The sequence below is a fragment of the Apteryx mantelli genome, chromosome 2 (genome assembly GCF_036417845.1).
Source record: "Apteryx mantelli isolate bAptMan1 chromosome 2, bAptMan1.hap1, whole genome shotgun sequence".
NCBI classification, from domain to species: Eukaryota; Metazoa; Chordata; class Aves; order Apterygiformes; family Apterygidae; genus Apteryx; species Apteryx mantelli.
This window is the reverse complement of record NC_089979.1, coordinates 142338145-142364176: the sequence shown is the minus strand read 5'-3', so window position 1 is coordinate 142364176 and position 26032 is coordinate 142338145. Positions and strand designations below refer to the sequence as shown.

The following is a 26032-nucleotide window of genomic DNA, read 5'->3' as shown; positions in this document are numbered from 1 at the left end:
TAGCTCAGATATGAGAGGGCATAGATCACATTAACATCTGATACACCAGTGTCCATTACACAGAAGGCTTTTACAGTTTAGACCTATCTGCCCGTAAAGTGGTTTATTGTTTTGAACTTTTTCTCCTCGTTTTGTAGATGTTTGTTGTACTTGCTGGAATAGCAACACTCTTGTTTTGTTTTGCATTAGACTAAAGTGTTAAATAGAGAACAGACTGATGAATGGAAAGGCTGGATGCAGCTTGTTATTTTGATTTATCACATCTCTGGAGCAAGCACGGTAATTGATTTGAATTTCATATTTTTAAGTGGGGATGAAATTTGGGTATGTTAGTTTGAAAGAAAGGTGAAGCTTTATTCATCTTTAAGACATAAAACTTAAAATTTGCAAATATTTATCAGACTTGATTAGAATGAATAGCTAATATTATTGTTCCTCTATTTTTAAAAATGGCATCTGCAGAGTTAGTTTTTCTCTCTCCCTTTCAGTGTAGATGTCCTTGATAACATTTTATGCATTCTTTACCAATGAAAAGATATACTTCTGTTTGCTTCTTGTAGAAAATGACATTGATTTATTTTTAATTGCAAGCAACGCTTCCTTTTCATATTTAGAAGTTGAAAGTGCTAAAGGGTAAGCTTTCACAGATCCCTTCTTAATTCTTTAAGTGGTTACAGAGTATGGAAATGTAGAATAACAGATAGAACAGAAGAAATACATTCAGATTTTAACATCTGAGAGGCAAGGTCAACGAAAGAGCTTAGTAAAAAAACAGGAAATGCAGCATAATGTTTCTTTTCTTAATATAACCTGATTTAGTGCAGAGCAGAAGAAGCATAAAATAGGAAAACCAAAAGCATTTACATGTTCATTTATAAAAGGCATCTAATTTTTCTCAACAGTTTTTGCCTGTGTACATGCACATTCGAGTTCTCGTTGCTGCATATCTGTTCCAAACAGGTTATGGGCACTTCTCATATTTTTGGATAAAGGGGGACTTTGGTGTATACAGAGTGTGTCAGGTAAGAATACTTACTGTTTTTATAAAGAAATGTGTTCAGATACCAAAGTATTCCAGCTCCCTAAATAGTGGTATCAGATTATTTCATCAAGGTTTGCCATTCCAAAATATAGTCATTGTTTCAGTGTAAGGTAGTCAGATTTATTTGGGTAAATCTTCTTAAGTTTCTTCTATAGTCAGTGGTGAAAAAGAAGCTTAATCAGAAAGTGATCACATTCAGATAAATGTGATGTTCTGAAGCACCCTCTGGAAGAGTGTTTCTCCAGTGACTATTGAGAGTACCAAGAGGGGCAAGCTGGTCACAGTAGGTGTCTAAAGGTGGGTGGCTCTTACCTGCTGTCCTTGGTTTTGGGGAAATACTATGGTTTTCCCAGATTAGCCATTTGAGATAATTTCATTTTCTTTCCCTTACCTATTCTCACCATATCAGTCTGCTCCATGTTCGTGTATTCCTGTGGTTTTTTGAATTACTAATATGTTTATGTTAGAGTTTTCTGTTTACAAGTATATGAATGTTTGGTGAATCCAAGATGCTGTTGTTTTTGTTGTGAAATAATTTCTTTTTTTGACCTCCTCTGTGAATAAAATTATTCAGCAACCCCCAGCACATTGGTTTTGTTGCTCCCAGCACTGCAAGGCCTTCTGTAGCTGGAACAAACACTGTCTTGTGTCTGGTTTATATTGAAGTCATTTCCGCTTGCTTACATTCTGAAAGCTTTTGAATTTGCATGCATTTTGGATCTTTTCCTCACCATTGGATCTGTTAAAGAAACTCTCTCCACATTGCTATTTTATTAAGTATCCAACTGTTCCATATGGAATTAGATAGCTAATACATGAACAAGAGGCATCATTGGATTAATTTGCTACCTTTTTCAAAGCATATCAAAAATATCATTAAATATTGGACAGAGCCTACTTTTGTTAATGAAGAAAATGAATTTTTGTCATGCTGTAGCAGTTAAAAAAAAAAAATCCTCTATTGCTATCAAATGTTATACTGGTTGAAGCCGACATTGGTTGAGCAAACATTATTCTGTTAGGTAACCCAGGTCATCCTGCTTATTTAACATATGACTACAGCATAACTGCAACACTAGTAAGGACACTCCCTGAGCTTTAACTGAGCTAGCCCACTTAGCAGTGGGTCCCCAGCCTGAAGCCAGCTCTGTTTTAGCCTGTGTTTGGTGCTGTTGCTACCCTGGTAGGTCGGGGCTGGTCTGCTACCGCATAACCAGCCTGCAATCTCATTGCATTGCTGATACTCCCCAAGATGCTTATCTACCTTTCAACTGAAATGTAATCAGCATGTGAAATGTAAAATACTGACATATTTTCATACAGTACTAAAGAACAGTGTCCCCCATCTCTCTCAGCTCCACCTCCTGATTTGTATATCCTAAATGGGAATATACAGTCTTCTCTTCTCTTCCAGGTTTTATTTCGTCTCAATTTCTTGGTTGTGGTACTGTGTATAGTGATGGACCGACCTTACCAGTTCTATTACTTTGTGCCATTAGTCACCATCTGGTTTATGATCATTTATGTCACCTTAGCTGTATGGCCTCAGATAGTCCAGAAAAAAGCAAATGGTAAGATAATTTTTTTTCCTTCTGCTATAGAACATTTGGATGTTGCTACAGATAATTAACCGTGTGGACTTTATTGTTAGTAGATCTCAGTCTCTTTGTAACATAATACAAATATATTAAGCAGCTGTTCACAGAAATACAGCTTGTCATATATGAATTATATGTCAGATAGTTGAAAGATGTAACAGCTGGTAACTAGACTATCTCTGGTTAAACTGTCAGGTTAAACTATCAGGTTAGAATATGTTTTTATCGGGGTTTGGACCATCAGAAACATATTTTTTCAGGAGTTGTAGTGTTACTGAATGCAAGCTAAAACCATAGATTTCAGTTTCTATACTAGCTGAGATTGTTACTGTAGCATATGGACAGGTAGGCACGAGCAGGGATCCTCCAGACTTCTCCCATTCTGTCTTGCCAGCATGTCTACTACTTAGTAACTAGTTTCATCACATCCTCCCACATCAGACTTTGGGGTTTGTTATCTCAGTCTCTTAGGTCAAGCGTACTGTCAGAAATATTTCTTGTGAGATGAATATTGTAAATAAAAATCGAAGTGAAACCCCACTTTATTTCATGCATTGAAATTCTTCGAAGGGCTGTCATCATGTGGTAGATACTTGATTATTTAATTCACCTAAATTAGAACTGGTAACCTTGCAAGTCTAGATCCTTCCCCCCTATTGATGTAGTAATATCCAAATTTTATATAATCTGCAGATATGACAATGAAACACACCAAATTCATGCTAGGAATAGATGCTGTAGAAGTATAAGATGATACAGGATATGAATGGGATATCCAGAAGGCAAATAGCTCTGATACTCTTTCCTACAAAGGCACTTCTGTTCCAGATACAGAGAAATGACTGCTGTATACCTCAGGGCCATAGTTTACTGTGAAACCACAAAATCCATCAGTGGCAACTTTCACTTGTTTATGTTCCTGTTTACAGCTGCCAATTTATGTGGCAAGAGAGGGAGATGATCTCCACTGCGGTGTTGAGGCTTGGGTAGAGCTTAACTTCAGTCAGCAGCTTTGAGGAGCAGTTCCTCTGGCTTTTCTTGCTTTACAAGATACTTGTCCTTAATGAGCTGCAGTTGAACTTTGCAGTACAGCTCCTAGTACAGCTGGTGCCTCAGAGTTTAACAACATATGCTCTAGTTATTGCATATAACACAAGATGTTAGTCGGGTGGCCGGGGATTATGTTCGACTAGAATAAGAACTGCATGTGCAGAATGCTTGGGAAAGCAGAGGCTTTAAAATAGTGTTTCCATTTGTACAGCTAAATTCTGCCTCTTGATCTATGCATGTATTTTAGACATGAGGCTTAAAGTAGGATTAATAGGTTGTTGGTTACTGGAAATGTTTGTTGTAATTGCTTGAAGTAAAATTTAAAGCGTAATATATAGATGGTAGTAAAATACTGCGGGTGATAGTTGAATGCTTATTTCTGAATGTATATATTACTAAGCATATCTGCACTACATAATTGGCAACTGTTATTAAATGAGTCATTGTTTTTGCTATTGAAAAATTGATGACTGAATACTGATTAATTTATGTCTTCAGGGAACTGCTTCTGGCACTTTGGTTTACTGCTGAAACTGATTTGCTTACTCATATGTATATATTTTCTATCGTATTCTCAGGTTTGTGAATTTTGAATATTTGTATCCTTAAAAATTAATAATATTACCCACATTTACTTTTAAATGCTGCTCATAACTTGAATATTTGTTACTGTGTCATAAATACAGAAGAAAAAATGGAACTTTTCTGTTTCACCTTTTCATACTTGAATCGGTGTGGATGCTAGAAATAACCTCAGTTCTGTATCTTATTCATTTCTTTCTAATACTTGACATTATGAGTTCAGTATACTACTGCAGACTTAATAAAAATGAAGGTCTGTGCTTAGGGGGTTTTTTGAATGTGGTTAACATTACTGGTTTTTGAATCTGATAGCTTATGGGGGTACAGACATCTGTGTCCTTTGAGGCCTAGTGTTAAAGATTTTGATACATTAGCAAAAGGCTGGTTCTCATTTAAATTCATGACTTACAGTACATTTACTAAGTATACTTGACAGAGAAATAAGAGCAGAGCTGTAAGGGCAGAAAACTGTAGTTTTCTGAAGAATGTTCATTTGTTGTTCCAACGCATGATTGGATCTCTCCCTTTAAGCCTGCAGTACAAAATGGAAGGTGAGAATGCAAATACTTTGTCAGTGGAAAACAAAAAGGAAGACTTGTATTATCTGAGAAAGTATTTTTGGTTTTGGGGTTGTTTGGGTGGGTTTTGTTTTTGTAGAGAAGCCAGTTATTTTGGTAATGTCACATAGCTTCAAGGTCAGATGATTTGAACTGGTGAAATAGAGATGTGATAATACTAAAAGACAGCTACTTAATTGATTTAAATTTAGTAAATACAGCTGAAATCTGTGTTAATACTTTTTTCCTTTTTTTTTTTTTTTAACAGGGTGCATTTGAGAAGATATTTTCTTTTTGGCCACTGTCCAAGTGTTTTGAACTGAATGGGAATGTCTATGAATGGTGGTTTAGGTGGAAGTTAGATCGCTATGTATGTAAAGTTTACATAAATTTATAATGGTCTTTTAAGCATATTTTTTAATATGGGGTTGGTTTATGTTTTGCTTTTGCTGTCTCCAGAGAAGACAGGAATTTGATGTTCCAGTGGATTGTTTATTGTAAGACTAAGCTGCATCCACCTTACATTTGCAAATGTCTGTCAAAGCCTTGCTTAAAAGATGGATCATGACTTATTTGCTGCTGGATCCGGCTTAGTTGCTTTAAAAAAGAAAAGTCATAAAATGACCTTGTTTTTTGTCTTAAGCAGAAATTTTGCTGCAAAAAAATCTTGAAATGCCTTGAAATGCAAATTATTGTGTTGGCTTTCTTAATAAAATTTTTTGAAAATCAAATCAAGGATATATTTCTTTTAAGATAACCTCAGAAACACTTCTGTTAAAATCAAGGGTCTTGATGCCAAAAATGTTTTAAACAGACTATTTTTACTTTTTTACACATATTTTAAAATGTTTTTACAGTAGGAAAGTGTTTTCTTCCCCCTTACTGGCACGTAAAATGTTGGGAGTAGAACAGGGAGACACTTCTCTGTTTTTGCCTTTTTGGAAAGGTGAGTGGAGGGTATAAGATAAAAGCACCCATATGCTAACCTTATCCTTAACCTTATTGGGGGGGAGGGGGTGGCACACTGCCCCTTCTGGCATTTTTTAGTAACTTAAACTTTTTTACATAACCCAAAGTGCCCTGTACAGAAACATTTCAGCCGTGGAGTTCTGTTGCTTATGAACAGCACATATTCTGTGATGCAGCTAAAGAGGAAGTCCCAAAATAAATACAGAAAACAAGTACTGCATGGGCCTGAAACAGCATCTTGTTGCTGGCTAATGAGAACTTGGCATAACATCATAGAACACTGCTGAATAATTCTGCCTGTGAGAGGAGAAAGCACTTGTAGTGCTTCTTGAATGTTTTCACCTGCCAAGTTGGGAAGAGGCCAGAGAGACTCATGTTTTTTTCCCAGAGAAAGCCCTTTTCAGTGCTGGCTGAGATTGCAAAGACGACAGTGGGTACTTGAAAGCTTCTTGAAATTTCATTGTCATGTGCTTAATGCTCTGTGAAGCATTAGTTAGAGTACTCTGTTCTTCATTTAGAAACTTAGTTGAAAATGCAGCTTGTAACAACTTAGTGTAGGAAGCCTATTTTTGTTTATTAGAGTGAATCTGGGCAAGGAGCTTCTGACAGGTAGGCTTTGATGTTACAAATAGCTTCAACTGTAGCATCTCTGTTAAGTAACTTAGAGTTTGTACCCAAAGCACATGTAAAAGCCATGAAATAGTCATTGCATCCTTTTTGCCTTTTACAGGTGGTTTTTCATGGGATGCTGTTTGCTTTTATTTATCTGGCATTGCAGAAACATCAGGTGCTTTCAGAAGGAAAGGGAGATCCTCTTTTCTCCAACAGAGTTTCAAATGTTTTATTATTTATTTCAGTTGTATGCTTTTTGGTAAGTACCTAGTATAATTAGTATAATCAGATTTGTAAATCTCTAAAGAGTCAGCTTATTTGCAGTTCTTGCTTAGAAAGTATGTTGATTCAAAAAAATCAACTCTTGTTTTGGGAATATTTCAGCTGTGTTTTGTGCACTGCCCTACCTAGCTACTCCCTAAAATATTTTTTTCCTTTCAGTCAAGTGTAGATGAAAATACCATTACTTTTTCAGATCACTGCAAAGATTACAAAAAAGTCAGATCCTAGAAACAATATGGTAGATAATGCAGCTCTTTACTCTTGATTGCTTGTCTAACTGTGATGAATAAATTGTCAACAGTATTTTTGTATCTTATGGTGTAAATAATTATGGCATTTATCAGTTGCAAAGAAGAATTTGAGAGAAACACAAAACTAAGCACAATGTAGTTCTTTCTATTCTTGTACCATATTTTAGCGACTCTACTACTGCTGAAGCGTTTCAAAATAGCTTGTGTGTTGTTTCATTTTGAAATCTTACATATAATGATTAAATATAATTGTTACATAGACTGATTTTTTGTATCTTTTAGACCTACTCTGTTTGGGCTAGTAGCTGTAAAAACAAAACTGACTGCAATGAATTGCATCCTTCTGTTTCTGTTGTGCAGGTAAATATATTCCTTTTCCTTACAATTACAGCATCAAAACTGTTCTTGTTTCTAATTGTTTTTTAAAAATAGTATTTTTGCTTTAACATAGAATTTCAAACAATGAACTTCATTTCCATGTCTGGAAGTGAGAAAGGGTTTACGACACTGCTGCCTTTTCTTCATTGCCTTTAGCACTGAAATCACATACTGTGATTATGTTTTTTGATTAACCTTGGTGTTCTTGATGTACATTGCATATGCACAGTAACCACTGTACTCATGTATGCACATTCCTATCTGTGTGGGTGTCATAGATGTGCTACTTTATAGGGCAGGATATCAAGTGAGGGTCTGTTGAGACTATTAGCTGCTCCAGGGGACTCTCCTGGGAGCTGGGTCTTCCTGGGCAGCACAAGCCGAGGCTGCAGTGCCAAGATCTGCTGCAGGATGGCACCGAGTTGCAAACGTCGCGTACAGGGCTTTGGGACCAGGGGCTCCCTCTTTTCTCCACAGTAAATGCACACAGTGTGTGAAGAGCTGTAGACCCTGTCCCCTCTCTGTCCCCTCTAGCACTGTTTAAGTCCAAAACCAACTTTAGATTAATTGCTTAGCAGTGGAAAAGAAGGGAGCTGTACGGGAACATGAGCATTTGGGAGGCGTTAGTGTAGTAAGAGAGCTGTGGGGCTCTGTATTTGCTGGGGAGACTTGAGGCTGTGCTTTTGGAAGGAGAAGAGGTGAGCAACAGGGGGATGCATGTGGTTGCATTAAAGTTAGATTTTGTCTTTTACTGTGTATCCTTCCCCCACTATTTGCCAACGCTTCCATTTTAATCCCTCTCCAAGTTTCATTTTTTTACGCTTTCTCCTGCTCTGTGGCAGGGCAGCATGGGCTACTTAATTTTTTAATATTAATTTTGTCAATCTTGCCATCCTCTCTTTGAAAACTGAGAGTGGTCTGACATTTGTGGCCACCTTCGTTTTAGGCTGGTGTGATATAATATGTTTTGTGACTGTGCCTAGTAAGTGCATATTAGTATGTATCAACATCAAGGCTATGATTCTACAAAAACTCTATGTGACTTGCTGTGCTCTAAGAATGTATGTATGAGATTGGCAAGTTCAACTCCTAATCTGTTAAGTATAAACTACTTGGGTTTGGTTGTTTTATATATTTATTAGATTTTAAAGAAAATTTAACAAAATATTTTTGCCATGCACTTTTTAGACAGTGCAAATGCGTGAACTTTTTAGTGTGTGATCTGAAGGCTACTCTTCACCCACAGTGACCATTCTTTTTAGATTTTAGCTTTCATCCTCATCAGGAACATTCCTGGATATGTTCGCTCTGTATACAGCTCATTCTTTGCTTGGTTTGGCAAAATTTCTTTAGAGGTAAGTAGAATGAAGTGCAGTGAATTTCAGCTTAGGAATATCCGGTGTTTTTATTATGTAAATTGTAATATAATACATAAATAGTATTATACATAATAGTGTTATGCATAATAGTGTTTAACTATTTAGCACTGTAGCTTCTGTCTGCACTTAAAAATAGTAGCTGAAATAGCAGTCTCACAATAGCAATCTTATTGCTTATGCTGGTTTGGGGGAGAGTTTAGGGTTGTGGGGGTGGGGATTTAATGCTGGGGTAGGCAATAAAGTGGATGCAATTAGATGATAAAACTTAAGCCAGTTCAAGAATCATCATGAATTATATTAACTAGCAGAACACTTCCAAATGTGTTTGCCCTAGAAAGCTTTGCTTCGTTAATAAACAAATATGATTTTACCAGCAAAACCATTCTTAAAGCAGATGTTATCTGGATACTTTTTTGTTCCATTGAGTGTATATTTTGAAATGGGGAATTCTTAGCTTTCCATTTTAGCTGCTGTTTAGTAACATGAAATGCTTAATTTTACTGTATGACAAAAAATATTTTAAAAAGGGAAAAGAACTTATAGGAAAAACTCACTGTAATATAATGTATACGTACATGATTTCTAAATTTATTTTAAAGGATCATATTTTCACCATTCAGATTCCTGCTGAACTTTAAGGTGCTGATCAACCAACTACAGGGGCCTTTGCATTCATCAGCAGTTAAGGCATTATCTTTTATTTGCAGGCATGTTGAGAGGTCTGTCGCAGAGCTATGGACCACAGGCCTATTCCTCATCTGTTCTGGCACAGTGTAAACGATGCTTCCCCAGCCCGTGTTTGTTACGGACTAAGCTAACCTGCTTTACTGTATACTGTAACAGACTGATAACACAGGCAAGGGCAGTTGCTGTGCCTCATCTGCGGTGGCTTATAGCAAAGACCTGTGGAATACAATCTTGCAAAATACATTATTTAATCATTAGCACCTGACTTGCACAGAAGTACATTATGTCAGCTGATGCAGTAATTACAATTATATATGGGGGTCTTAAAAATAAATGTTTTAAAACCCACTCTGTTTTCCTTTTAGCTTTTCATCTGCCAATACCACATTTGGCTGGCAGCAGACACGAAGGGGATCTTGGTACTCATTCCTGGATATCCAGTGCTTAACGTTATGGTCAGCACTTTCATATTTGTGTGTGTGGCACATGAGATTTCTCAGATCACTAATGATCTAGCACAGATTGTTGTTCCTAAAGATAACCCAGCTCTGCTGAAAAGGTTGCTATGCATAGCTGGATTTTTTTCTGGACTACTACTCTTCTCAGCAATTCAAGATCAGTCAAGGCATTAACTTAAAAACGTTCTTGAAAACTTTCTTCAGGTTTACTTTGTGTCTGCCTGAAAAAAAATACTCAACTGGAGGTACAAGAAGACATTTAAATGAAGCGTGTGGAAAATGTATATAGTGGAAATGTACATATTTTACATGGAAATAGCCTTCTTCTCTCAAAGAATCTGAGAAACAGGAATGCACTGTACAGGATTGCATGTGAAATTAAGTCTTTTCTACTGGATATAAATTTCTGTTTACATATCTGCTTAAACGTAACATGAAGAAGTGAAGTTAGATGGTTTAGCAATACCATATGGATATCATGGAATTAACTTTACCTTGGGACAACAGACTGAATGGTGGATATTTACTAGTGTACTGCATATACATAACATACTGTAATCACTATCATCACGGAACTGTTTTTGTAAAAAGAGAGCAAACTTGTGATCCTTAGTTAATGGTTACCTTTGGCTGATGTGAAACATGAAGTTACTTCTCTGGTAATCCAGGGTATTTTTCTAAACAAATGGTATTTTCTTGTTTTGGAATGAATATTTTAGATGGAGCTAGTATATGCTATATGAAACTCTTCATACATTGAAACAAAAAGTCATCACCAGTTTAGTGATTTAAGATATTCCCAAGTTTACATAATGTTTTATGGGTTTTTTTAATTTTAAGACATTTTCAGCAAATACGGTGAATTCCAAGATTAAATTATTGTTATAGATATATAGGCAATTTTATTTTGATTTTTCCTAAAATTGTTTGTTTTTAATAAGTTTTCCACTAATTCATTTGCCTTTTTACAGTTCTCTGTAGAATCCCAGTGAACAAACAGATGAATAGTTTTCTGAGACTCAGTTGAATATTGAGAAGTTCTGGAAAACTCCCATCCTATTGCAATCAGATGAAATCCCATCATACCAACTTCTTCAGATCTTACAGAGAAGGAAGAGCAGGGGAACATTCATTTTTGAACCTGTCTCTGAGTTTGTAGGTGACTGAACTAGGTCTCACTAGGAAACTGGTGCCATATTCTATCCTGTAATAATATTCTATTTTAAAAGGATAGAAGTCAATCTGTTGATATCATGAGGATGAGGATTGAGTGGTGTTCTTGTTACATGCGGTGAGTTCGGTCTCTTAAAATTTGAATGAAATGAGACAAGCTCTTTGAATGAACCTGTTTTCCCATGCTGTCTAGCAGTGCCCATCCTTCATTACCACAAATCAAACTCTGAACCCAGTTTTAACTCTTTCCTTTAGTATAAAAAGTAAAATTGAAAGAAATAGCGCTTCCATTTGGAAGTGGCAGGTTGTAATTTAAGTTCCACTGATTCAGTGGAGTTATGATGATTCCTTCCTTGTTTGTGGTTTTGGTTTAAGTAATGCTTTGAGCTTCAATTGCTTCTTCTGCTGGTTACTTTTTAGCAATTGAAAAATGAGTACAGTATTGTTTTCTAAGCATATGTGCAATTATATGTAATTATAAACTATCAGTCTTAATTTATAATGTATGTATTCCAGCACATACATGTTTTTGATATTATCTCAGTTGAAAAAAGAAATTCAAACTTGCAGCCAAAAATGACTGCAAAGTAATTTCTGTGAAAGAATGGCTTCAAATTTTGTTATGGAAAGGAGAATACTGTACAGAAAATGGGTCCATTCAATCAGAAAAAGAAAAAATATTAATTCAAGCCCCCCAAAATGGATTCATTGAGCAGTTCTGCTAAGTCAGCCAGCTATTTTGTTAAGATATTGGAAAGATAACTATTTGTTAATTTGTGTACATTATTTCCAATGTATGGGAAGTTATCCTCATTTATCAGTACATTTGAATTACTGAAAGAAATGGTATAGGTGAACACTGTAGTGGTGGACAGGATGCATAACCATCATCTATACCAGCATTAGGAGCAATGGAGAACTGTGAGTTTGAGGGATATTTTTTTGTTTTGTTCTTCACAAGCTAAGTATTGTAGATACAATTTTATTTATCTGTTGTACAGATTTGGTTAAAAGATTTATTTTTAATGTTTGAATTAATGCACTTCTTTACTGTATGTGCGATAAATATATTTTCTTTTAAGGTTATGTGAAACTATGAAGTAATTTAAATAAATGTGCTGTGGATGCTTATTTTTGTAATGGGAGGAGCATCAATTAAGTAAAAACTTTTTATCGTTTGACTCTAGCTGGGCTACAGTTCACTGTTATGCCTACCTTAAATTACAGATTAGTATTGCAGAGTTTCTCCAAAGTGATATTCTGGATACTGTTTCTTCAAATATTTATTTTCAAAGGGAAGATACTTACTCACGTATCACAAGTGATTTTGCAATGCAGGTGCAATGCAGGGAGAGAGACTCTTCTGCAATAACTCAAACTGCTCAGTTGCCATGACTGGAACATTGGGGTTAAAACAGCCCTCTTCTGTGTCTCGTCCTTCCACACAGGACTGTCAGAAGTCAATGAAATTACAGATCCAGTAACCGCAATCACCCCAGAACCAAGGGCCTCTGGCAGAACGCTGCAGCGGAGGTCTTGACTACTTTCTCCTTGGGTTAAAAGCCAGAAACTCTGAGGTGAAGCTCTGTGCGAAAGCACAGGAATCGACTGTACTGCTCTTCAGTATGGCAGCATCAGAAGACCCATCCTGCAATCTTAGTGTTCAGTTAAGGAATTTGGCTTTTTATTTAGCTACTTTGGTCTCATATTATATAGTTAATAGAGAGAGGGACTCCTCAAGCAAAAGATTCAAAGCAGTAGATTTCATTTAATCTCCAGGGGAGCTCATCTTGTGATTATACAGGGGCTTTGGGGCTATTACATCTGCACTTGGCACCTGATGTAAGTGGTGCAAATGCTCTCCATCCTTTCCAGTTAGAGCATGTGTGTGGGCATCTCACCCAGTGAAACAGAAACGCTGCACAATCAGTGCCAGTTCATTGATTCTGAGACATTTACCGTTCTTATGGCTGTCCATGATATTAACTACTGTAACAAGAAGTTGTTCAGGCGTCATTACATAATAAACAGGCAACAACATGACTACTTAATTTAATGTTTTCCTATTTATTAGATTTTTACATTTCATATATTTACAAAGACATCCTTAATGCTTTCTATTTATTTTGGTTGCAACTGTCATTTAATCATTACAATACAGTTCATACTGTTGTTGTACATGGTTAAAAATAGGCTGTGAATTTACTATTTTAACTATCATGAATTTTAAATATTACTAATTCTTTAACAATTAAGTGGCTTTAGCCAGCTTTATAAATCTGTTTCTGTGGTAGATATTTTAATAAGTAAGTAAAAATAAATCACTTCTTATTAAACTTCCTAAAATAAATGAAGCTTTTAACCATAAAATAGTTCAGGTGTGCTTAATACCCAAGTCTTCTACATCATTAGATTCTTTTCAAAATATTTGGAGCACTCACTGGTACAAACTAATTATGTACATAACAATTTAGGAAACTTCCTTAATATATTGGCACTGTTGTATATTAATACAAATAAGAATGGCTTGATTTAACTGATTGTCAAGTCATCCTAAAATTATCAGAAATTATTATGATCCAAAACCAGTACTACTCACAAAGTTTAGTCTTGTGTTGAATTAAGAATCATTATTTAAAATCCATTCCATTCATTTCTGTGACAGAGCACTGGGAGCTTATGCATTTAAAATTAGGGGTAAAACCCAAATGCTGGTGTACTCAAATTTTTCACAGCTTAGATGAAAAAGGTACATTTTTTAATTTAATATAAATCTCACGGGTGACTACCTGGTTTCTAATTCACTTTGCACTGATAGTCAGCCATCCAAACTGCTGGGAAAAAAGAATGTTCTCTTAGCAGTCTGTCTGTCCGGTGAAATTTTCTTTTCCTCGGTACATTTTGAATGTGTGAGTATGCAGGCGTGACGCAGGCCACTCCAGAAGTCAGTGGGAATGTCTGTTTATTCCACCGATTTCAGAAACAGACTTAGTTTTTCAACTTACAACAGGCTGAGCCTCTTGTAGTGTAATAGTAACTGTCACTATTCATAGGGCTAGATGAGTTTGTTAATGTATTGCATGTGTTGTGATAAGTGTTTAGGATGTCCTTGCCAACTGTGACCCTTCAGGCTGGACAATGTATAAAAAAAAGTTGTTCTTTGTCTTGTTTGAAATATAAATCAAGTGTGCTTATCCACAGTGAGCACTGATTATATATTTTGCTGCACATTTTATTGGGCCTGGTGCACAAAAGTATCTAAAAAGAATCTCAGCATTTAACCACCTGCCACACTGTTGCATTCAGGTCCAATCCTGGAACTACATCATTGTTCACTTTAAAATGAATAGTCTTTTTGAAATTAAAAAATTAAAGTGTTTTCACAAAAAAGGGCCATAACTGTAAAATGCCAGTGACTACTTTGGTCTTTCTGTGAATAATGTAAAAACCTTATTTTACAGCTGCTGCTTAACCTCAGTCCTGAATTCCTGAGGGAGTCTGAATTTCTCTGAGCAAAGAACTGGTCAGGAAGGAACTGCTTAGCTAAGGAAATGTAGCCAGCATATAGTAGCAATTTTAAAGTAGATGCAACTTTGTGTTTAAAGGTCAGTGGCCTAATGAACATACAGCTCCTGAAAGAGAGAATATTACAGAAAAATAAAGCACAAATGTGAGCTAAAAATAGTATGCTCCTTTGGGGTAAAACCCCAAGAACTGTTGGTATGAGCTGTTACAGCGAAAGTCCCTTAAATTCTTTGGTATGCTGGAACTGAATGAGGATTTATGCAAGCATCGGAAAAACTAAGTAAAATATCTAAAAAGTCACTTGAGATAAATTATCACCAGCTATTGAAAAATAAGGAAACCTCAGTTCAAACCCTTTTTATCAAGCTTATATTTTTAAGAATTCAGTATAGATTAATGTCTCTAACAGTCTCCCAAGACAGTATGTATTTAATCAACTCCTTAATTTTGGGAAGCTAAAAGGTAATCCTTGGTTTATGGGGTAGTTGGTTCTCTCATGAGCATTTTTGCTCAAAAAGAATAAAGAGTGTAGAAGTTGTAAAAATAAATTACATTGTGGCATCAAAAAATACCACAAACAATTTTTAAAGTATATTTTCAAAGGGACTTAAAAGTTATTCCATCTTTGCTACAGCAAAGTTTACTATTATTTATTTAAAGACACTCATTTCTGCTTACAGTAGTTTGTAATGGCTTCTTCTAATGTAATCAGATGAATGAATGGACAGATTTTAAATGTTTTATTGCTTACATCTTGTCAAATTTGTTAAATGTCTGGTAGAAGAACAGAAATCCAACCTTCACCATGAATAGTTCAGCTTTTTGCAAAAATAACTCTGCTCATTACACTTTTCATATCTCTAGAAAATGAATGCCAAATAAATCTGGAATTCTATTTCTAAGCCTATTTTGCACAAAATTTCATGCTTACACACTACTGCTTTTTGTGTGCAAATGTAAGGCAATTATATCATCCCATAGAATGGAGTCTAAAGTCCTTTGAACCTTTTGTTATTTTGAAGTTTTGATTTCCCCAGTAAAGTTCTCAGGAGAGCTCACAAGATAGAAGAAAGTTTGATATTTATTAATACATATATTTGAAAGATTATTTTCTCAATGTAACAAATATAAAAAGTTATCCGTGTTTACAAATTCTCAAAAATGTCCAAAGTACAAAAAGATACAATACACTGGTTATATGCAAGTGATTGTACTGGCTGGCACTGAAATCACTTAATACTGTGGGCATGCACAATATACACTGGAAAGACTCATGCATCAATCAGAACAAATAAGGAAATAAGACAATTACTGCTTTCTCTGATTACAAGTTCATTGCTTCTGTCAGTTTTCTTTCCTCAGGAATACCATTTACCTGTAAATAGATGAGAAATTATATAATCCATCAGTGGCAGAAGATGCTTCAACAGTACTGAAGTGTCAGTTGGTAGCACAGTACATAGCTGGTATTTATCATTCCTTTGCAGTGACTGCATTAGCATTATCAGCAGAAACAAGCTGTGGCTTTCCAACTCTCCAAAACCAGTATAAACAAAAATGGTAAAAGTACCACCTGCACCAAAGGACAGCATATGGAAAAAGCTTTGCTTGTTCCCTTTTGGGAAAGGAGACATCAGGGAAAAGATCATTTTCATTGTGAATTTATCTTTCTACTTGGGATCTGACAAGCCTCATATAGAGAGAACGTGAAGCTCAAATTGGAAATGCTGTATACAGCATTCTTTTTTCTTTTGTATTAGAGGAATACCCTATAACTTTTTTCATCTAACAGGTCAAGATAGTTACTTAGCATGAATTTTGCCAATCTACAGAGAAACAGTTATAAAAAGAAAACTTAAGTAATACACCTTTTCATATTATAAGTCACTATCAATTTTCAGCAGCATAATAAAAACATTAGGTGCAAGTTGTCATCTTTCACACAATTCCTTCCCAATTATGTTTTAACTTTTCAAAATAGTCAAGCTAATAAATCCAACTGCTGCATTTTTAAATAAGGTAACAAAAATTCCATTGTTTCTTACTGGGGATTCAAATGATCACTGAAGAGGATATGGTTTATTAGCTTCTCTCTGGTCTTCAAGTTAAATACTGAGTACTGCCTACTGAGGCTTTAAAAATGAAATATCCACTTATTCACTGTGTTTATTAATAGTATATTATTAGTGCTGGGTTTAATTGGAAATTCTCCATAGAAAAGGAAGAAAACAATAAATTTATAGTGTTACATTTTTTCTGGCCTTAAGTGTCTTAGTTGTGTACTTTTTTTTTTTTGAACAGACAAAATTGCCAAGTTTCTGCTGCTGCTGCTACTTAAAATCTTAAGGGTGCCTAAATTTTATTTGAAATCTAACAAACATCCTAAACTTCTGACAATACAAGTTGTAGAATTTATTTTCTAAATGGAAATATATCAGACACATGCCATCATGCCATGGAAGTCCTTGCAACATCACCTGTACATCTGAGTTATGAAGGAAAGTGTCACTGTAAACTAAGAACATAAAAGGAAACGTTGTCCCAAATAAGTTTTTTTCCCATTTCTGAGAGCTTGTCACAGACAGTATCTGTGATGGATATGAAAGACCAGATGCATGTTCCAGCTCATCCAGGCAAAATGAAAAGTAATGAACAGTAACTAGCCCTTGCTTGAAGTACAATGTGTTTAGAGCAAAATAAGCACAACATACATATGTATGCAGGGGTGTGTGTGTGCAAGCATATGCACCTGTCTGACAGGTAGCACTGTGTCAATTTAAGCACTGCGCTACAAAAAAAATGTACATACAAGAAGCAAGTATTACATTTCAATCCCCTGGAAATTATTAGAAGATTTAGCAGCAACAGATACCCAGTGTCAGATATGCTGGAACATCTGAAGTTATTATTTGTAGAAAATGAGAGTATTCACAATTTATGCCAAACGTACACGTTTTTTTATATATTATTGAACCAGAATTTGTTGGTGCCAGATAAAAACACATGAACAGAACACAGATGTAGGCAGAGCAACTAACTGATAGAATAATCATTTTAATACAGTTTGTTCTTGTTAATATACATGCTGATCTTTTTAAGACAAACCAAATACCTAAATATTTTATAAACTGAGAAGTAAGCTTTAGGGGGTAAGGGAAATTTTTTCATATATTTTTGAAGTCTACCTGGAACTGCTTCTGCTTAGGAAGAGGTAAGAGTGGTTTTACCAAAATATTGTACTTCACAAAATACAGATTGTTTAATTGTATACAGGGAGACTTTTAAGACATATTTCTACAAAAGTTCTTCAGAGCTACTTACAAGCAAAAACCCCATGCTAGCTTGTGTCTTTGGTAAGTGTCTTCACTGCCATCTTCAACATATGTACTATAAAATCTACAGTACTACAAAATCACTCTCAGGTTATTTTGCATCTTTTCCACTGCAGAACAGACTGCAATTCTCATAGCAAAGCATTCATAACAGAAGAGCTGAACTGTTGACATTTTTATTCTGCCTTATAAATGCCTACAGTAGTTAAGCGTTACAGAACTACGCTAAATTTCAACACAAACCAGTGCTGGAGGCTTTGGATGGACACCTCAAGTGTCATCTGCCATTTCCAATACTTATATAATAAAGCACACAAATAGCAAAGCTTTTTAATCATACTGTGTAGAACTACCATCAGTTTAATATAAATGTGTTTTTAATTCCCAGATAACGAAAAAGGACATGGGCAGAAGCATGTATTATATACTTGCCTCAAATCTTTGAAATGTTGTCATACGGAATTCTCCTTTAATCCCCGAAAGCAGTAATGAAGAAGAAGGATTTTGAATGAAAACAAGAGTTTCTTATGTAATGCCTAAGTTAAAACAAACCTTCCTCTCAGAGCTGTAGTACAATACATATATCTCCAGAGTTTTGCCTAAATACTCCTTTGAATACTCAAAAGTTATATTTTGGCTTCTACATTTTCCTAGTATGATCCTTATCCTCTTTCCTACATCACTAGTTTTTCTAAGATCTGATACACTAACTAAAGAGAATAAATCCCACCCTTTACCGATACTTTGCTGGGGATTATTCACAACCTCAATCAGTATGTTACAATTTGTGAAAAAGGTGCAAAAGTAACAACGAAGACACTGGAAACCAACAGCGTGGATATACTTGTTCTCCCCGCAAATTCCTGAATATCAACTGTTTGTGTTTAGTATCAGCAAGAAAAAAGCTATTTCTTCAGGACCTTAGATAGTATTGGCAGGAATGAGAAGATTTAATTTCCTAACAAGTTCTGTAGAACCAAAGCAGTGCAACTGTCTTTGGGAATCTGGCTATAATTTGGCATTGTAACAAGAAAATGATTTCTGTGTTTCTAACTTTTAGCTCTACCAGATTCCAGTGGCTCACGCTGAGTCCCACTGTAGCATTTTTCCTACTTCTCCAATAAATCTCATTCCAAATTTCCACCAATTTATCCCCCAAAAAACTGGAAAAACAATGCTGTAATACTTCATTATATTTGAAAATGGTTTCCACTGCCCATAGACTGTATATGTTTTGGCTGGTGATTCCTGCCCACTGCCCACTTGGTTGGCAGAGTAATTTTTTAATACTGACCTGTAGTCTGCTGCTGTGGAATCTGAGTTTGATGTGGCAGGTTCCTACAAAAACAAAACAAAACAAAAAAAACTTTAATGCTTCCATGCAAAGTCTGAAGTATGTTAGGCATAAAAATTCAGTCATTCTATTCAAAATAGTATTGTTTTTGCTTATGAAGCAATAATCCATTTCCCTAAGTAAATACTATTGACAAAAGGTTAAATAAGTCAATAAAAGAAAGAAAAATAGTGTTAATGAACAGATCCTATAATTTTACTTGTCAACCAGGTTCAAATATGTGAAAGGCCAGAGGGAGCCAACAAGAGTCATATGCTGGCTTCAGATTCAATGCAAAACTCTGCTTCCGTACGTGAAAAATAGAGAAAGGATGACAATCTTTGAAACTTTATTGACTGTGGAATGAATGAATATTCAACTAGTAGCACATATCAGACCAGTTCAGTTATCACAGCAAAGTGCCCTTCTTAAGTGGCTATCTTAACAGGTACTAAATATTAAGGTTGTTTTTACAGAAAGGAATGCGAGGTTGGAATGCAGGTGTAGTGGTAAGAGCTGTACGCGCAACTTCAGGAAGCCTTCGTCACAAGCTCTGGGACTTCAGTTATAAAAACACTCACAGGCTTGGCTTTCTTTGGAATTAATCAAGTGAATAAAAAGACACATATGCACAAGTGTTTGAAGTGCCAGGGTCCAGGTATATGAAGTAAAGATGGAAAGTATCATCTGGAAGCCTAATCCCGACTCTGTCATTTCTTAAATAAACTTTATGATGTAGTCGATATAAATACCTGCTCACAATCAAAACCTGGAATTGTTTTTAAGTCCACACAAGCTGGTATTGTACTACTTGATTGTAATTCCTAGTGTTAAAATAAGTAAAAGATCTAAGAAGGCCAAAATTGATAATGCTGATAGGTCCTTGTTTCTTTCAATGTAACTTTTGACTTTATTTAAAAAATTGCTATTTTGAACAGAGAAGAAACTGTCTGTCAAAATACAGGGAAGAACACTTAAAAGCAGTTGTAAAATGGCTAATTTGTACAGATTTACTTTCTGTATAAATTTTTGAAAATTTTGCTTTAAGACAGCAGAGAAGCAAACACTTAGCACATTGGTACATTATGAAAGGAATTAGGGCCAAGTCAGTGCTGGCGCTGGAGCAACACCAGGAGGGTCGCGCTGTTCTCTCTCACGCAGGCCTGTCGGCGGAGGAACAACCTACGGGAGCCAGTGTCTTAGCGTGACGCAGCACCGCACCAGGCAGCCAAGCTCACCCAGAGACCTTCCCTGAGAACTACTCTCCGACATCTCTCTGTTTGTCAGCAGAAGTCAGTGAATGTTTAGCTGAGCAAGAAATACAGTCTAATTCCAGCAATTCATATTTGAGTGCATTAAATTCATACAACTACTGGCCTTATTTAGCACTAAGGCACAAAAGTTGTATCTGAATCAGTGGGTCTGCAGAATACAGTTAAAAATGATTTAAACTGTTTATAAACGAAGAGTTTTCTGATTAGCCAAAGAGCAAATAAGATGTTGCCTATCAGTAAGAATACAGCATAAGGTACACTGATTACAGTAACTTCTCTGTTAACCTCTTAGTGTAACAGAAATATACTTTTTATGATAAAGTATGGTCAAAACCTAGTATCTCTTGCTTTGAAAATAAACTTGGGGTCTGTTCTGATTTTTTCTTAGCATTTAAGACTATCAGCAGGAGATCCTTAAACTGTGACATATGACTGTGTCATATAGTCATATCAAAATCCTGTTAGAGGCATAAATTACTACAGTTAACAAAGGTTATCAGCATCTGACCCATGGAGATTGCGGAAACAATACGGAAAATAATTTCAACATGGCACAAAAAGAAACTATATCTTTCATTGCACCTTTTTCCTTCCTAAGGACTTAAATCAATAATCTTGCCTCTTACCATGGTTCAGAATAAGTAGCAGTTATTATTCCTTTCTATATAATACGCTCAAGATCTGAAATTATTAAAGCGAACTGTTTCCTTGCTATTGCTTTCTATCACCTACTTTTACTGAAAATTTCCTATTATATACATTTATTTCATTGGTAATATTACTGTGTTCTTCGTAGCAAATGCCAGGTTTCTGAATAGTCTCTATTAATTTAGTCCAGCTCCCTAATCATACCTTTGTAGTGAAACAGGAGCCAAACAATGAAGAGAGAGACAATGAAGAGAAATAAATTATTAAAAAAAGTAGAACAGCAGCATTTCTTTCTTGAAACTGTATCAAATTTCTGGTTGCAGAAGCACCAGCAGAGCACAGCACAGAGATAAGGCAGTTTTTAGGAAACTTCAGCAATGATGTTACCTGTCTTTCCATTGTTCCTCTGAAGTGTATAGCGTGGTGGAGAGCAACAATAAAAAGAGCAAAGCCTTTTCTATTAAAGCATTTCATAGAATGTAAAAATACTGTTGCACAAAAGTGTAGGTGTGGATAAGACTTAGTTACTTCCATTTAAGGCACTGTTTTGACATGCCCATACTCAAAAATATTTCTTAATATTTGCATATAGTATTTCAGTAGCATACTGTATTTTCAGTAGTAAATACTGTTTACCTAAGAATTGTTATCTATTGCTAACACCTACCAAGACTAATGGATTCTCTTGTCCTAATCTGCAGTATCTAGTTTTACAAATACATTATTATACAGGCATGCTTCGGAGATATTGCGGGTTCCGTTCCAGACCACTGCAATAAAGCAAGTATCGCAATAAAGCGAGTCACACAAATTTTTTGGTTTCCCAGTGCATATAAAAGTTATGTTTACACTATACCGTAGTCTGTTAAGTGCACGATAGCATTATGTCTAAAAATACAATGTACATACCTTAATTAAAAAATACTTTATTGCTCAAAAATGCTAACCATCATCTGAGCCTTCAGCCAGTTGTAATCTTTTTGTTGATGGAGGGTCTTGCCTCGATGCTGATGGCTGCTGACTGATCAGGGTGGTGGCTGCTGAAGGTTGGGTGGCTGTGGCATTTTCTTAAAATAAGACAGCAACAAAGTTTGCCGCATTGATTGACTCTTCCTTTCACAAAAGATTTCTCTGTAGCATGCGATGCTGTTTGATAGCATTTTACCCACAATAGGACTTCTTTCAGAATTGGAGTCAATCCTCTCAAACCCTGCCACTGCTTTATCAACTAACTTTATGTAATATTCTAAATCCTGTGTTGTCATTTCAACAATGTTCACAGCATCTTCACCAGGAGTAGATTCCATCTCAAGAAACCACTTTCTTTGCTCATCCATAAGAAGCAACTCCTCATCAGTTAAAGTTTTATCATGAGATTGCAGCAATTCAGTCACATCCTCAGGCTCCACTTCTAATTCTAGTTCTCTTGCTATTTCCACCACATCTGCAGTTACTTCCTCCACTGAAGTCTTGAACCCCTCAAAGTCATCCATGAGGGTTGGAATCAGCTTCTTCCAAACTCCTGTTAACGTTGATATTTTGACCTCCTTCCATGAATCACAAATGTTCTTAATGGCATCTAGAATGGTGAATCCTTTCCAGAAGGTTTTCAATTTACTTTGCCCAGATCCATCAGAGGAATCACTGTGTATCCCAGCTATAGCCTTACAAAATGTATTTCTTAAATAATAAGACTTGAAAGTCGAAATTACTCCTTGATCCATGGGCTGCAGAATGGATGTTGTGTCAGCAGGCATGCAAACAACATTAATCTCATTGTACATCTCCATCAGAGCTCTTGGGTCACCAGGTGCATTGTCAATGAGCAGTAATATTTTGAAAGGAACTTTATTTTCTGAGCAGTAGGTCTCAACAGTGGGCTGAAAATATTCAGTAAACCATGCTGTAAACAGATGTGCTGTCATCCAGGCTTTGTTGTTCCATTTACACAGCACAGGCAGAGTAGATTTAACATAATTCTTAAGGGCCCCCGGCTTTACAGAATGGTAAATGAGCATTGGCTTCAACTTAAAGTCACCGGCTGCATTAGCCCCTAACAAAAGAGTCAGCCCGTCCTTTGAAGCTTTGAAGCCAGGCATTGACTTCTCCTCTCTAGCTATGAAAGTCCTAGATGGCATCTTCTTCCAATGGAAGGCTGTTTCGTCTACACTGAAAATCTGTTGTTTAGTGCAGCTACCTTCATCAAGTATCTTAGCTAGATCTTCTGGATAACTTGCTGCAGCTTCTACATCAGCACTTGCTGCCTCACCTTGCATTTTTATGTTATGGAAACAGCTTCTTTCCTTAAACCTCATGAACCAACCTCTGCTAGCTTCAAACTTTTCTTCTGCAGCTTTCTCACCTCTCTCAGCCTTCATAGAATTGAAGAGAGTTAGGGCTGTGCTCTGGATGAGGCTTTGGCTTAAGGGAATGTTGTGGCTTGTTTGATCTATCCAGACCACTAAAACTTTACCCATATCATGAATAAGGCTGTTTTGCTTTCTTATCATTCGTGTGTTTACTGGAGTAGCCCTCTGAATTTCCTTCAAGAACTTTCCTTGGCATTCACAACTTGGCTAGCTGCTTGGTGTAAGAGGCCTCGCTTCAGGCCCATCTTGGCTCTCGACATGCCTTCCTCACTAAGCTTCATCATTTCTAGCTTTGGATTTAAAGTGAGAAGCATGACTCCTCCTTTCGCTTGAACACTTAGAGGCCATTGTAGGGTTATTAACTGCCCTAATTTCAATATTGTTGTGTCTCAGGGAATAGGGAGGCCCGAGGAGAGGGAGAGAGACGGGAGAATGGCCGGTCGGTGGAGCAGTCAGAACACACACAACACTTATCGATTAAGTTCGCCGTTTTGTAGGGGAAGGTTTGTGGCACCCCAGAACAAATACAATAGTAACATCATAGCTCACTGATCACAGATCACCATAGCAGATATAATAATAATGGAAAAGTTTGAAATATTGCAAGAATTACCAAAGTGTGACACAGAGACACGAAGTGAGCACATGCTTTTGGAAAAATGGTGTCGACAGACTTGCTTGACACAGGGTTGCCACAAACCTTCAATTTGTAAAAAATGCATTATCTGGAAAGCGCAATAAAGCAAGGTATGCCTGTACTATGCCTAGTAAAAGACAGAATGCAATACCGTTACTTTTTGTTGTTGTTGTTTCAAACATCTTCTTTGGTTATTAGTAATTTAATTATCAATACTGATTGTCCTTTCCAAAATCTGCATTACCTTTCATGTTATTTGCTTTTATATTTAAAAGACTGAAAAATGGAGTTGGCCAATTTTGTTTTTGCTTATAGGCAATTTGCTCCATTTTTCTGCCAAACGAATGCTTCCAAGAAATGGAGGATTTTTTAAGGAAAAAACACTAAATGTATGAGTAGTTCAATTTACTGGTGTTCCTATATATATATATATATATGTATATTAGAAGCTTAACTATAAGACAGTCATTACTGGAAGACAGAAAATTTAGTTTGAGAAAAAGATTAAAAACAATTGGTTAAAGTTTTTCATCAGAATGCTTTTTCAAAGGAAGAACTCCCTTTTGTAAAATTTGTATCACCTATTTGAAATATTTTCAAACGCTACCAATTTTTCAGTCTAGAAAATGCAACCCCCAGCTCCTTAGCACTAGGTGTGAGACACTCCTGTCAAAGTGAAAGCAATCCAGATCCTTCTGGAGCATATCATAAAGAGGAATACCGCAGCTCTGTGCCTTCCCTGCACCAGAGAGGCAGGAAGCCAGCGTGTTCAGGTCCCTCGGCTGCCTAGAGGCAGCTAGAAGGTGGGGGCTGTGCACCTTGACTTTCTGATTCCTGCAGGCTAGTGGTGGTAGGAGGAGAAGAGGGAGCTGGGGAGTGGACACTTGTTCTTTGGCAGACCATCTAGAAAGTTCCTGTCAATTTACCTCCTGTTTGAAAATGCAAGCAGAGCCAGCAAGTGCTCCAGATGAGCATGCAGCAAGGAGGAAAAAAACAAAATACCCACAATGGAATGTTTCTGGAAGTCTCATCAAAATCTGTTTTGCCTTTTTGTTCCTGTTACAACGCATGTTTTAACCAAAATAATATTTCTCTCATCAGAAAGTAATTCCATTTTCCAGTCAGATTTAGAAGAGGACTAGATGAGAGTACAGAGTGATGCAACTAGCAGCTAATATCTTTACATTTTGTAGTTGAAATTGGAAGGACATTCCAAGTAATAACTTGAACCCTGTGCCAATAGGACTCTTTGGACGAGGCTGCTTAACTGTATTAGCAGATTCTGAACAGGTAGTTAAATAGCAATCAATATTGATATGTTCCCTAACAGAGTCCTGCTATCTGCTGTGGCACCTTGAAATGCCATTCTTCCCTGCTGGTGATAGCAGATCTGCATTCAGTTATGTCACCTTCCAGAGACCTGCTTCTGCTCCCCTCACTCCTCGGCATGTTTCCTCTTCCCATATCACTGGGACTGGGAAAATGGAGAAGTACTGAGTGTTGCAAGGAGGGTCACCAAGCACAACCAGAACACTTTGGGGAGGGATAAGGCTACAGACTTTATGAAATGGGAATGGATGATAAAGCCAGTCACTTCCCAGACCATTGTCTCAGATCTACTCAAATCCAGACAACACAATTAAACCTTTTTAGAAATTTGTCTTTTCTTTCCTACAGCCCTACCAGCTTTTTTGGATTAGAACTGATGAGTCAGAGACAGAGTTATATGAAAGTTTCTGACAAATGAACTCTAAGAAACAGAAATAAATATTTTTCTGGTTTCTGTTTTGGAGAGAAGCTGGCAGCAATGGAAATGGCTGACAGTTCTGAACATTTTCCTTGGTAAGATGTATTTATCATCTGTGTAACGGAATATGTTCTTCTGTTCAATGTTAA

The 26032-nt window shown here is 36.3% G+C and overlaps 2 protein-coding genes across 8 annotated transcripts in view; one reads left to right on the top strand and one right to left on the bottom strand.

The window, feature by feature from the left end:
• Positions 1–13061, top strand: part of CASD1 (CAS1 domain containing 1) — a 37387-nt gene extending 24326 nt beyond the window's left edge. For 3 of the 5 annotated variants that reach the window (XM_067291676.1, XM_067291677.1, XM_013941295.2), the window contains 9 exons: positions 190–279; positions 903–1022; positions 2457–2613; positions 4189–4268; positions 5098–5199; positions 6529–6669; positions 7226–7303; positions 8584–8676; positions 9753–13061. In XM_067291676.1, the coding sequence (XP_067147777.1) occupies positions 190–279; positions 903–1022; positions 2457–2613; positions 4189–4268; positions 5098–5199; positions 6529–6669; positions 7226–7303; positions 8584–8676; positions 9753–10019 (1128 nt within the window). In that variant the 3' untranslated portion in view covers positions 10020–13061. The remainder of the gene's footprint in view (positions 1–189; positions 280–902; positions 1023–2456; positions 2614–4188; positions 4269–5097; positions 5200–6528; positions 6670–7225; positions 7304–8583; positions 8677–9752) is intronic. The other 2 variants (XR_010883498.1, XR_010883499.1) reach the window with 2 other exon arrangements.
• Positions 13062–15606: 2545 nt separating this feature from the next.
• The window catches only part of SGCE (sarcoglycan epsilon), a 41654-nt gene continuing 31228 nt past the window's right edge, over positions 15607–26032 (bottom strand). For 2 of the 3 annotated variants that reach the window (XR_010883500.1, XR_010883501.1), the window contains 2 exons: positions 19170–19213; positions 15878–15918 (listed from right to left, as the gene is read on the bottom strand). Coding sequence is in view for 1 of the 3 variants with exons in the window: in XM_067291678.1 (XP_067147779.1) it covers positions 15902–15918; positions 19170–19213 (61 nt within the window). In the remaining 2 variants the exon portion in view is untranslated. Of the gene's footprint in view, positions 15919–19169; positions 19214–26032 lie in introns of all 3 variants that reach the window. The other variant, XM_067291678.1, reaches the window with a different exon arrangement.